Below are 14,839 nucleotides of genomic sequence, written 5' to 3' on the forward strand. Positions count from 1 at the left end.
TATGACCTAAAATTACCTAACCTAACCTCCTAACCAGGGGTCCTTTGCCCCCCTGGATCCCCCTGTATATTTAAGTAATTTGCGAAGGAAATGTTATAGAAGAAAAGTGTCGTCAAATTGTCTAAACCATTGGAAAAACACATTGCTCAACTCGAGTTCCATAGTTCAAGTTCAAATTTAGAAGCTCCAAAAAGTTGTTGGTAGCGAAAGTCAGAGCGGGGAAGATGACAGAGGAAGGAGCAGGAGGTTAGGAAGGGAATTGTAGTGGGAGAGATAGTGCCGTGGCTTTACACGACTGCGTTTATTTGGTTAGCGCATAGCGCACGTATTTGGTTTTGTCTGTGTTGGGTGTGTGATCCTCGGGTCACCACTCCTCCGGATTGTGTTAGTTCCAAGTTTAGAAGCTCCAACAACTTTCCCTGAATACGAATTCGCAAACTTTTCGATTTACAACAGGTACCTACTTTACTGCTAGGTGAACAGGGACCAAGGGGGCTAGGAAGAGTGTCCAAACAACTTCCGCTTGCCCGGGAATCGAACCCGTGGCATCTTGCTTGCGAGGCAAGAGCGGTACCACTTCTACCACAAGCGCCCCAGTTCCATATTGTCTGAAACTGCAGTTATACAGGTTGTACCTCTCTAGTACGGCATTCTGTGGTCCGGAAACTCCCGGGGTCCGGAACCATTTTAGTTTGTGCAATAGGTAGATAGGCAGCTTTTTTTTTTTTTTTTTTTTTTTTTTTTTTTTTTTTTTTTTTTTTTTTTTTTTTTTTTTTTTTTTTTTTTTTTTTTTTTTTTTTTTTTTTTTTTTTTTTTTTTTTTTATATATATATATATATAACTGAAGTGAATTATTATTACAGAGTATTAAATTTTTGCCCCTCAGGCCCCAATGTGGGTCAGTGACCTATGCCCGGGTGGGCTAATCCCCTTAAAAGAAAAAAAAAAAAACAGGAAATTAAGGCTTGTTTACATCCGGCAGTTCGGCTGCTCTCTCTCTCTGCTTGTCTGTACAGAGTACAACATTTAACCCTTCAATATATATGAGCAGTAAATAAGTGTTGCTTTCATATTCTTATGTAGAGTAATGATATGTTTTCACCTGTGCGCACTTACATACGTGCAGTCTCACTTTTTTTTTACCATTAATGGTTAGCTACTTATATTGTTCCATTTATTAACATTAAATAACATTACAGGTACTTCAAACAACCATATTAATTTTTTTACATTAATTTTACTACAGCTAAAATCAGGGTCTTATTTTCTTCAGTTTTATATGTAGAACCAATCAGTCACTGTTTTGTAAGCTTTAACATAAACAATGCCGGCAGCCGTCTCGTCTCTAATATTCCACGTATTATTAATAAATTGTACAGTAGTACCCCGATTTACGCGGTCAATTGAACCCACAGGGTACCGCGGAAAGTGAAAACCGCGTAAAGTGAACAACAGAACATATGGGATTAATTCCAATAGAGACTGGCCCGACCCCCAAATTCCACTTTTTCCGACACAATACCTATGTTGTAGTAAAAATAACATCTAAATTTTATGATGGTATGCTCACACAATTAATATTTAAGAGAAATACAGTCGCCAGGTTAATGTCCATTCAAATAATGGACTCAAATCCCCCCCCCCCCTCTTCCCAGCTCACTAGCTCCTACCTCTCTGATTAATGTTTGGGTGAAAACTCTAGATTTTAACGTTTAGTAATAAATAATACCTCAGACTAAAGTTAGGATAATATAATTGACATTTCTGGATTCCTTGCAGGCCAGGGAATATTTTGAATGTAAACTTCATATATTTTGCACAAAAGATAAAATACTTGCTTTGTGTAAACCAAATTATTACATTAGATCTAAAATTTGTATGTCTAATGCAAAATCCATGATGTTTGTATTCAAAATGATCATCATATTGTAAGAATTCCAGCAATGTAAATTATATTCTGGTCGAGTAATTTGTATGAATTTTATGAGCTAAAACAAATATCTTCAGTTAATAAAAAAAAAAATATTCTTCACGACACTATCTGTCAATCAAAGTACCCCACCTTGCCTCCTCACACTCACGCCAGCTGGGTCGGTCGTCCCAACCCTCCTCCCCCCACCTTCCCTCCCTACCAGATAAATGCGTGGGTGAAAACTCTAGATTTTAACGTTTAGTAATAAATAATACCTCAGACTAAAGTTAGGATAATATAATTGACATTTCTGGATTCCTTGCAAGTCAGGGAATATTTTGAATGTAAACTTCATATATTTTGCACAAAAGATAAAATATTTGCTTTGTGTAAACCAAATTATTACTTTAGATCTAAAATTTGTATGTCTAATGCAAAATCCATGATGTTTATATTCAAAATGATCATCATATTGTAAGAATTCCAGCAATGTAAATTATATTCTGGCCGGGTAATTTGTAGGAATTTTATGAGCTAAATAAAAAAAAAATTATACTTCACCGCGTATATGAGTAGATGCACCGCGGAAAGTGAAAGTCTGGTTCTGGCAAGGTACCGCGTAAATGAGAAATAGGAAAGTGATACACGGGGTAATACTGTATTGTTAATTTTGCACGCACAAACATTAATTCAATAAAAACAAATTCAGAAACATTAATTAAAATATATATGAACAGTAAATAAGTGTTGCTTTTATATTCTTATGTAAAGTAATGACGATATGTTTTCACGTGTGCGCATGCGCACTTACATACGCGATCTCTCTTTTTTCTTTACCATTATCGTTAGCTACTTCTATTGTTCCATTTATTAACATTAAATAACATTACTTAAAACAACCATATTAATTTTACTACAGCTACAGCCAAGGTCTTATTTTCTTCAGTTTTATATGTAGAACCAGTCAGTCACTGGTTTTGTAATCAACGAAAACAATGCTGTGTCATTTCCTCGTGTGTTTTAATATTCTACGTATTATTAATGAATTGTATTGCTCATTTTGCACACATAAACATTAATTCAATAAAAAAGACATTCAGTAATAAACAATAATGAATCTTTTGTACATAAGAGAAATGACGCTGTTTACACGATTATGCACGTCGTCTGCACGTTGGCGGGCCGTTCAAACCCGTCGAAATTCAAGTTTCCGCCGTCAAAATTTTTATTTATTTATTTTTTTGTGTGTTCCAATAAAATACGTTAAGAATTAAAAACTCGCGAAATTTGAGAAGCTACTATACGACATTTAACCCTTCAATATGTCTTCAAAGAGACCATGATGCAGAGAAAGTGGTGCTAGTGCTTCCAAGCATAAGCACAAGTCACTATCTATCCAGGAAAAGGGTGAATTTTCATGGTCCGGCGCCGGTCAGGTCCCGAGGTTGCCGGACTAGAGAGGTACAACCTGTACCTTCATATGTCACGTCAGGATAAGATCGGGTTGCCAGATTTTCCATTTTCATAATGCATTATTATTTTCATTTTCATCTCTAAAGTAATTGACTGTCTCTTTTTCTTCTCAGCTCCACAAGAACTCTCACTTCTCTGCTTGCTAGCCATTTTAAAGGGAATTACAAACAAAAATTTTGTCAGTACACAGCGCGATCACTAACAACAACAACGATGGCCAAACAACAACTGAGCGGACTACAACGTGGATGCTGTACACCACGAGGCGGCCCTGCCCAAGCTATCGTATGGCATCACATTACGACCAAACGCCGGGACTCGAAAAAACGTGATGTGAAAAATATTTTATACGACCATGGCCGTCGTATGTCCGGGTTGTCGTAAGTCGAGGAGAGACTATCAGCATGGGAGGGGAGGGAGATATGACAATCATAGCCCAATGCCCAGGGGTTAAAATACAGTACATGTACTTACTATATTAAGAAGAACATCTGTGGAGAAAATGAACGAAATCTAACAACTCCTTCTGGTGGTATTGCTATTCTCAGAAATTGCCAAAAGATTAGTTCAGAAATTACTCGAAATCTTGTAGGATTACCCGAAATATATTGTACAGTATTTATTTTTAAATAATTTGTGGGGATGGAGGGACTTATCAATAAAGCTAATCTCCAAAAGTAGAAATGTAAATTAATGACTGCATGCGACAAGTACTACATTGTACTTAGACTAATGGTGAATCATTTCTACATTACAGTAGCTGTACAACATTCATAGGTCAATAACACAGAAAGTCACCATCTTCACTTACTAGCTACTGAAACTTCATCAGGTATATGTTCTTTGATTTAAATTTTAGTTATTTGACTATTACAGTGACCCCTCGGTTAACGAACTCAATCCGTTCCAGAAGGTCGTTCGTTAACCGAAACCATTGTTTCAATGGGTTTTTGGGTAATTGGTTCCAGCTCACCGATAATTTCCTAAATTCAACAAAAATGGTAGAAAAGTTCACTTATTTTGAGGTGTGTATGTAGAAGGCTCCTGGATGATGATGATGATGATGGGAATTAGAATGGGGGTGGAGGAGAAGGAAGAAGAAAACGCATTGGGGTGGAAGAGAAGTCACCCCATGGCACCATTTCATCCATAAAATTTTAGTTCTCTTGGTGTATTTCAAGATTATTTTCTTTAAATCAACACTGCACTGCATTATATATTGTCAATATGTAAAATATATTTCAAAATGACCAATAATTTGCTTGGAAACACAGAAAAAAAGCGTTCAGTTGAAGAGAGCCTCAAGCAAGATGTTACCTCCACTGAAAACAGAGAGAGACTAACGCCTGTCTGGTGTGTTAACAGGCTGGATGGCACGCTAGAAACTAGTTTCTTTACCTTCAATTATGTTCAATAATTGTTAAAATGCCTAAAAAAGTTAATTTTAAACTTTTAAAATTATTGAATAGTATAAACTTCTTGATATTTACTAAAATAGTAAGGAATTTAAGCCCTAGAACCGATTAATGTATTGGCGGACTGATACTAAAGCTGGTTGCCCGGTGAGTGCAAGCGAAAACATGTTGAGCTCGGTTCGTAAGAAATTCGTTAACCGAATTTTTGTTCGTTAACTGAATTGAAGATCCTTATGGAAGGCAGTTCGTTAACCGAAATTTCGTTAACCGAGGCGTTCGTTAAACGAGGGGTCACTGTACTAAAATTAATATGGCTAGATATATTATTCCACTCTTGGTAATATACTGGAACAGTATCACACATTATCCAGTAACTTAAGAAAATTTTAATACAGTATAGAAGAAAAATGCTCATATTCCGCTGTAAGGCCGGCTACACATGAGTGTGTGGTTTTGCTATTTGTAACATTTACCAGGACCTCAACCCCCACAAATCCCAAAGGGGTGATGTACTATCCATCACAGCATGTATTATCTGTTTTTCACTTTCAGATTATCAAAATGGCAGCACCAGACCTAGCATCTGAAATTGAACAAAGGTACTGTAATAATCCCCTGTATGCTATACTGTATGAACTGTATCCCTTTCTTTTTTCATTCTAAATCTTCACATACTGTATACAGTAATACCCCGATTTATGCTGTCAATTGAACCCGCGGAGCTCCGCTTAAGACGAGAAACACGTAAATGGAATAACAGAACATATGGGATTAATTGAAATAGAGACTGGGCCGACTCCCAAACTCCACTTTTTCCCACACAATACCGACACAGTACCTATGTTGTAGAAAAAAATAACATCTTAATTTTATGATGGTATGCACACACAATTTAAGAGAAATACAGTCGCCAGGTTAATGTCCATTCAAATAATGGACTCAACTCCCCCCCCCCCTCTCTTCCCACGTTTGCTGGCTCCTCCCTCTCTGAGAAATGTTTGGGTGAAAACACTAGATTTTAAGGTATAGTAATAAATAATACCTCAAACTAAAGTTAGGATAATATAATTGACATTGCTGGATTCCTTGCAAGACCAGGAATATTTTGAATATACACGTCATATATTTTGCACAAAAGATAACATATTTGCTCTGTGTAAACAAATTCTTACATTAGGGATCTAAAATTTGTATGTCTAATGCAAAATCCATGATGTTTATATTCAAAATGATCATCATATTATAAGAATTCCAGCAATGTAAATTATATTCTGGCCGGGTAATTTGTATAAATTTTATGAGCTAAAACACATATCTTCAGTTAATAAAAAAGTATACTTCACCCAGACATTATTTGTCATTCAAAATAACCCACCTCCGGCTCCCCCCCTCTTCCCACACTCACTGGGTCCCTCCCTCCCTCCCTCCCTACCTACCCCCCACCCCCCACCTTCCCTCCCTACCAGAGAAATGTTTGGGTTAAAACAGTATACAGTATTTACATTTTTAGTAATAAATAATACCTCAGACTAAAGTTAGGATAATATAATTGACATTGCTGGATTTCTTGCAAGACCAGGAATATTTTGAATATACACGTCATATATTTTGCACAAAAGATAGCATATTTGCTCTGTGTAAACAAAATTATTACATTAGATCTAAAATTTGTATGTCTAATGCCAATTCCATGATGTTTATATTCAAAATGATCATCATATTGTAAGAATTCCAGCAATGTAAATTATATTCTGAGCTAAATAAAAAAAATTATACTTCACCCACGTATATGAGTAGATGCACCGTGTAAAGTGGGAATTCAGGTTCTGGCAGGGTACCTCGTAAATGTAGAAACACGTAAACGAGAACCGCTTAAAGCGGGGTATTACTGTACTCACAAAACATGGTGTTTAAACGCAGATACCCCAACCAAACATCCATACTTAACCACAATTCAGGTAAAGAATATCAGGGTGACTACTGTAATTAGAACTCTTACGTGAACCAGAATTATTCTTACCCACTCACTTAGCACACTTGATTTGTCTCCAGGCACTCCTCTACTTGGACAATTGAAACAGTAATGTTAATGAGATCTTCAGTTATTCTTTTAGTGACAATACTGTACATACAGCATACTGTACTGAACAGTTTTTATAACCATAGGCTGTAAGTCAGTACTGTACTATCTAATCTATTTCCTACACATTTTGGCACATTGATGATACAGGTACAGAATTGAGAGGGTTAATTTAGGTAATTTCTTACAGCCTTTATGTTAATTACAGTATAGCATCTACAATTGTTTTTAATTAAGCTCCATCATTAATGTTTTATGTCTATATCTCATCCTTATATTATTTGACTAGCTGTCACCTATGGACAGTTATGCTTCAAGTAATTTTTATGCCTTGAATTGCATTATGAAGTCACTTTTAGAATATACATTGTTTTTTTTAATCCTGGAAATCCCTGGAATTACATCTAATAAATTAAATTTCTTTGCAGAGTAATTCAGTTATGTGGAGAATTCAAACAAGGCATTACATATCAGATAATCCAGAATGACATGCCTGAGCTGAAACTTGCACAGATTGTGGATGTCATCAACAAACTCTTGGCAAATGTAAGTTGACATTCTAATACTGTACACTGCTATTCAATTTCATATTATGCTTTTTGATAACATCTTTATTTGTGGCATGGTAGCTCTTCTTTTTGGGGGTACTTTTGTACAGTATTGTAATATGAGAACACGGTACAGTACATTAAATGCAGGATCTCATCTAAAACATTCTTTGGACGAGACATAGTCTTACTCTCACTAGCCAGGAATGACTACCAATTTTTTTTAATGAAGCGTGTTGTTATAAGAATACAATACAGTACAGTAGTTATAAGTTTCGTATTACTGAATAAACATTAATTTATGAAAGAAAAAATTTAACCTCCTAAATCTTGTTAATCAGTTTACATTAGGCAAAATGTACAGTGGTCCCCCATTTAGTCTTTGGATTAAGTACCAAAAAAAAGTCAGTATACAATACTGTATTTTGATTTGAAGTAGAGTACATAATATTCAGTTTCTTTTTGGTATTGGGGGTGAGCTCATAAATTTTTGTCATTCCCCCAAAATAACATTCTGATCCACTTTTATAATTTTTACATTTCAAGGAAACCCTTGTAGTATATACATTTATTTATACCCATGAATATTAGATTTACATTAATCTTGATGAACGAATTAAAAACATTATTATCACCAGCCTTGGACAGAAGTTCCTATATTTCTTCCTTTTTAGGGATGCTAAGGTAGGGATTCCTGTCTGATGCTTCTCACTTGAGCTTTTTAAAGTACTGGTATCATTTGTATGTGTTTGGCCAGATAGAAATGACAATTTAAAAGACAATACAGATGCTGCTCATGATATAATGAAGCTAAAATACCTTGTCTTTACACTAACTAGGTAGAAATTTCACATTACAAACTTTTGAGGCCAGTTGTTGGAAGTTGACTCAGATTGAATTCCTTATCTATTACTGTGGAGATATATAAAGCATCTCAACAGGTTACTAGAGTGCAACGGTCAAGCAGATACAGTGCTCGCCTCTTGTTCCTTGAGTCAGCAGTTTGATCCCCGGGCACTGTCAGTTCACCCAGCTGTACGTGGGTATCTAATTTTACAACTTTGGGTAGTGAAAGCGGTCGAGTGCAGTACCAGCCATGCTACCTCCTTGTGTACCAGAGGCTTAGTATACAGTGTGCTGTATCCACACTGTCCCTAATGGGCAGTCATACCTATGGGACCCACTTTCACAGGTTACTGGTGTAATTAGTTTAGCAGAGTGAGTGTATATAAAGATAAAAAGGGGAAAATTCTTAATTACTTTTTCAGAATTGTGTTTTGGTAATACTCTACAGTATATATACTTCTTTTCCTGATAAAAATGGTTTTACTAGGGTTTTTATTAATAAAAGATTTTTCAAATAATATATCATACTTTGGGAGACTTGAAACAACAGTTCTACTTCATTACAGTATTGTTAAGAAAGTTCCACTTGGAGCTTTTGTATCACCACCTCCAAGTTGCCTTGCTTGCTTTTCTATTATGAGAGCTGCCTGGCTATAGGGCTTAGCTGGAAATGGAGGATTTATCCTGACATATTGATTTCTAGTAGAGTTCATAGCCATATAACTCAGACGCCTTCCCTCTAATTGGTGGATTAGTTGGCTGGAACTGAAATACAAATGGTGAATTGATCCTTGTTTTGAACTGATGGAGGTGAACCTCAGTATGGAACATACTGAATGGGCACACTTGGTTCACTTAAGACATTGCAACCCCCAGAGGGTATCTGTTACACTGTCACCCAAAGTAAGTAGGAATAGTGTGATCGGGAGAGAGGGGTGACAGGTGTGCCTAAATGGGTTATTAAATAAACCTGGCTTGCCTAAATGATGAACAGAAAGCATTTTCTAGTTCCTCAGTCATTAGCTTGATATGAGGGACACTTGGTTACAAGAATCAGTATAAAACAGGATTTCAATATCATTCCTTCATTTTTTTATCAGAGTCGTGTTGACATGCTGAAGAAAGATGACGATGTGTTAGTGTTCAAGTTACGTGATCCAGGTAGTCTACATCGGATCAAAGGAGCTGAACCAGAAGAACAGGTAAGGTGGTTTTGAATCAAACTTTACTGAATATTTTATGTTCTAACCATAGCAATAGAGGTAACTGTACATTCAATAGATTAATTTTCAAATTTTTTAGTTAGCAGAATGTTGAACCCCTACGCCCCGGGCTAGGGTGCTGCTGGCCGTATCCCCCACGTGGGGTAAATCGAAAAAAATACATTTTTCCAAAAATAATTTTTAACCTTTTTAAACGATAAAACAATAAAAAAGAAGTAAGAAAAACTATATATTGACCCTCTAGAAACTTCCCTGGGGCCGCAGTGGCGAGGGGGATAAGGGGACAGTGTTGTTTTGACGGCTAGCACTCGTGGTCACTACGCACTTAGCAGCCATTTTTAGCTTGCCTTTGTATCTGGGATGGCCAGTAATGCATATATTTACTGATCATGGTACTTATTTTCTATAAATAATTAATTTAGAATATTTTATTTGCATTATTTTTCATAAAAAGTGCTCGGCAACACACACGCAGTTTGTCGCCAGGCTGTCTGGCTGTCTTTGTGTTTGATAGAGCAAGTAATGCATGTAAATAATTATCGGAATAATAATTCCACAAATAAATACATTCATAACACAATCATAGCATTATTTTCCTGTAATACTACACTACAATACAACTACACTACTTTTAGCAATATTACTTTGATACAACATGATAAAATGGACAAACAATGAAAATGAAAACAAAAGTAGGTAATTACATTCAGGAAGCTTCCCTGTGGCCAAGCAGGTGGCGTGACAGGCAAATAGTCACACTGGAACCTGATAACCCGCGCTGGGCATTTAAACAATGCCGCAAAAAGGCGCACGTTCCGTAACGTCCGTAACGTCAACCAGGGCGTAGGGGTTAAGGCATACTATTTGTGAAGGAAGCCTTTCTCTCACCTTTATTCATTCATTCCTAATCACTGATGCCTTTCTCCTATCAAGTGTCTATAGCAGTTTATCAAACCCTGGTAAGCTCTTCTGTGAATATAATAGATAAATCTTAAATCTTTACCCCACATAATTTTTTATACAGTGAAACCTTGTTAATTTGGATTAATTAGTGGAAAGGTGATCCAGATTAGCAAAATATCTTGATGCAAATTTCAAAGCACAATGGCCTACATCATAAAAAATAAATGGCAAATTAACAGATGTAATGAAAAACAAAACAAAAAACCCAACACTAGCCTGTAAAACACAAATAAAGTGATTATTTATTTAAATAAGTGCTTATCTTTAATTCCAAAGAGCTCCTGGCTCCTAAAGGGAGTATATAGGCAGTGATGGTAGATAGTGTTGAGGCAGTGTGGGGCAGTTGTTTTAGCACTATCATATACTGTACTGTACTTTCTACAGTACAATATAGTACTGTACAGTACTACTAAATCACTTATACTCCATGTACATAATTTTGAGTCACTATCACAAATATCTGACTAACCAGATTGTAAATTCTGTTTAGGAGGTTCAGTAGAAGGTGTAATAATATTACTGAGATCTGACACACCACTGAGACTTGAACCAGAACAGAAAGAAGTGGAAGGGCCAGGAATCGACACATTGCCCAAAATGCTATCCAGATTAAGTAACTTCTGGATCATCTGCATCCAGATTAACAAGTTTCACTGTAATTGTTTTTCATATTCTAAAATTCTCTTGCATCAAACCTTCACTAAATTTGTTTTTCTTAGAGACTTGATTTGTTATGTTTCCGTCAGTCCTCCACTTCTTTTACCTATTCTTGAAGTTTTAAATGATAACTTAAAAGCAGTCTATGGATCTGCCAACATCTCCTTATTAAACCTTGAACCACAATTAAATTTTTCCTCATCCTCTAGAAGGATCACCAACACAGGTGTTATTACAATACAGCACACCCTTCAAATTTGCTGATTTTTAATTTGCGGATCTTGATTATCATGGATGACACCCTGAATGTACCCAAGAGTGTTTAAGGATAGTTTTAAAGTTGCTGGCATTTTTGCGGCCGGGACGGGGAGCCATTCGTTCTAGAGACAGTAATTTCCTTTATCTGTATTGTATATATATGTTTGTGTGTAGACACACACACACAAAACACATACAAATTAATAATAATGGGAAAATCCTCTCACAAATAATCAGAAACAAATATGCAGCTACTCCTCGACTTACGACATACTCGACCTACTACCATCCGGACATACGACCGCCTCAATCGTACCAAAATTGTCAAATTACTTATTTTCAAGTCCCAGCGTCAGTGATTGCGCTGTGTACTGACAAAATTTTCGTTTGTAATTCACTTTAAAATGGCTGGCAAGCTTAAAAGTGAGAGTTTTCTGGTGCTGAGAAGAAAAAGAGACACCCATTTTAGATTTTTTTCTATGTATTATTTAAGCATTTTCGACTTACAACCTGGATTTCGGTCCCTAACCCCGTCGTAAGTCGAGGAGCAGCTGTATTAAAAATGTTGAGTCTACTCTCAAGTCCACTTCATGCCCCCCTCCCCAGGTCAGCACATGTTATTTGCGGATTTGGCGAGTCTCAACCATTTTGAGAACCTAAACTCCACAAATTTGAAGGGCATGCTGTATAAATCTTTTGGATGATACCCTGTCATAGGTCTTAGAGTACAGGGCTTGTCTGATACCAATGCACTTTGGGTAAATTAAATGTGATGAAAATACTGACTGTATGTATATTATGTATGTGCTCCATTTATATACATTATTTATTCAGCCTAGCTAGCAGCGTGTGGCAATGTATTTACCATGTCCCACACGCTTAATTAATGTGCCTGGCGACATATGGAAGCTGCTAATGTATCACTTGCCACATGTCGCCTGAAAGGCTAGTTGACCCCCCAGACAGAGTAAGGAGAGCCACCTCGCTTGTGTATCTCTGTTTGTCCAGTAAATAGAACCTACGAAAACTCTACAGGTGTTTGTGTTCGCTCCTGTAGATAGAACTTGGTACCCAGAACATATACACTGACTACAGTACACTTTTTCACATATCCGTTGAAACATTGTTACATAACTATTTGACAAATTTCATAAGCGAATGACAGAACACATATCGAATGACAATCTAAAATAACTGTTCGTTCATGCTAACAGAAATAATTGACATAAGTTATGAAGTTGACAGACATGAACAATAAACCAACAGTCTACATATAGTTTGAGAATGTAACAATTGGAGAATGACATACCACCAACAGTTATTTTAGATTGTCATTCGATATGTGTTCTGTCATTCGGTTATGAAATTTGTCAAATAGTTATGTAACAATGTCTCAACAGATGTGTGAAAAGGTGTATTACAGTGAACATGCACCTGTTGATCGAAATTAAATGTTACACTTTCTCTTTCCCTGGGTTTGTTAAAGACAGTTATTCTTGTTTATATTGTGATTCAGAGCTAAACTTGTGCTGTAAAGGAATAGTAAAACTTAGTCATCATCAGTGATGATTTATGCAAGTAGGAAAAGTATTTTAGGCTCCTAATTCTGTTTTCTTCTTGGCCAGGTTGTGTACAAGATAATAGAAGAGTGTGGAACACAAGGTATCTGGGCAAGGGAAATACGTGCCAAAAGTAACCTCCACCTCAACACTGTTGAGAAGGTTCTACGAAAACTCGAAAGCAAGAAATTGATCAAAAGTTTTAATTCAGTTGCGGTAAGTTCGAGGAAAATGTTGTTAACTGCATCATTAATAATTTACAAATTATGATGATGTTATATCTTTATAGTAGCTCTAACATACTGTTCATCCAGAAAACAGTTAAGGTAGTTAATATTCATTTGTACAATTCATAAATTGCTATTCACTTGAGCCTCCTGTCGGCAGTCTCATTCATGTTTGGCTTCAGCCAAGAGTAACCTATATTCAGTACTGTTTTATGAGAGAAAATAATCCCAAATGATGCAAACATTGTTAAGAAAGAAGTAACATCCATTTAACAAAAGTTATTTCACTTGGTTGATGAATTACAGCAATATCATTTATCTCATATTTATTGATAGTCATATTGTATAATTATTGATACCAAGGAATAGTATATAGAATTTAGTCATTTCATTCTTTTTAAATGCATTTTTTAGTTACATGTGGTGAACACACATTGTTTGAAATATGAGGACATAGCTTAAATTATTTTATTTTATTATTTTTTAAATATTTTCTGGCACTATACTGTAGATGTCTCAGTATTGGAGACATAACAATTACAAAATGAGTGATGTTTAGTTTTTCTCATGTTAGGCACCCAAGAAAAAGACTTACCTTCTCTACAACCTTGAACCTGACCGCTCACTGACTGGTGGGGCTTGGTACTCTGACCAGCACTTTGATTCTGAGTTTGTTGATATATTAAACCAACAGTGCTGGAGGTGAGTATTCCACTCAGTAATTCATATTTGTTTGTTAGTTCAAATAAAAAATTTATTACCGTATTCATATATTTTCTTAGTTAAGATACTTTTGAGTCACTGTCCCACAGATTAAGAGCAAGTACTATGTAAAGGATTATAGGCATTTAACTTATCACACTTGCTTTTTATTTTTATTAATCACATTTATATTATACATTGTTTATTGTGGCCTCTCCTGCTTCATGTGTAGAAATAACCTCTTGTTTATAAATACTGTACTACAATAATAGATTTTTTCAGTAAGACTAAAGGTGTAGTTCTGTAATGAGCCTATATTGTCAATTAATTTTTAACTCAAATCATTACACTGCTACTTGGATTAAAGAGTATCAACACTTTAACAATACGGTACATAAAAATACTTTGATGATAGTAGGTAGTAGGCAGCTACCAAACAGGGAGGTACTACCACCTGGGAAGATATTGGAAGCATGATATGTTGTCTAATGGTAGACCCTGCTGCCATATGGCATCACAAAAATTGCGACCAAGTCCCAGGTTGCTCATCTGACTTTCTGCCTCATTTACACACAATTGCAGGGTCTCAATTGTTTCTCTTACTATTGACAACACAACATACATACAGTACAGGTTGACCATCAAAAATCCGGCAATCGATAAACCGGAACCTTCAGTTTTCCGGCATGGATTTCGGAGCGCATTTTCAAATATTTCTTTGTTTATTTAATGAAGATATATGTTTTAGCTCATAAAATTCATACAAATTACCCGGCCAGAATATAATTTACATTGCTGGAATTCTTACAATTTGATGATCATTTTGAATATAAACATCATAGATTTTGCATTAGACATACAAATTTTAGATATAATGTTTACTCTGAGTAAATATGTTATCTTTTGTGCAAAATATATGACATTTATATTCAAAATATTCCTGGTCTTACAAGGAATCCAGCAATGTCAATTATAT

The 14,839-nt window shown here is 35.8% G+C and overlaps 1 protein-coding gene across 2 annotated transcripts in view; it reads left to right on the plus strand.

Moving 5' to 3' along the window:
• Positions 1-14,839, plus strand: part of LOC121870387 (DNA-directed RNA polymerase III subunit RPC6-like) — a 42,617-nt gene that overhangs the window by 2,338 nt on the left and 25,440 nt on the right. Inside the window, exons 2-7 of one of the 2 annotated variants that reach the window (XM_042372204.1) lie at positions 4,143-4,217; positions 5,353-5,399; positions 7,309-7,426; positions 9,375-9,476; positions 13,001-13,150; positions 13,736-13,863. In XM_042372204.1, coding sequence (XP_042228138.1) covers positions 5,362-5,399; positions 7,309-7,426; positions 9,375-9,476; positions 13,001-13,150; positions 13,736-13,863 — 536 coding nt within the window. In that variant the 5' untranslated portion in view covers positions 4,143-4,217; positions 5,353-5,361. The remainder of the gene's footprint in view (positions 1-4,142; positions 4,218-5,352; positions 5,400-7,308; positions 7,427-9,374; positions 9,477-13,000; positions 13,151-13,735; positions 13,864-14,839) is intronic. The other variant, XM_042372205.1, reaches the window with a different exon arrangement.

This window comes from Homarus americanus, unplaced genomic scaffold, assembly GCF_018991925.1.
Source record: "Homarus americanus isolate GMGI-L3 unplaced genomic scaffold, GMGI_Hamer_2.0 scaffold40856, whole genome shotgun sequence".
Lineage (NCBI taxonomy): Eukaryota > Metazoa > Arthropoda > Malacostraca > Decapoda > Nephropidae > Homarus > Homarus americanus.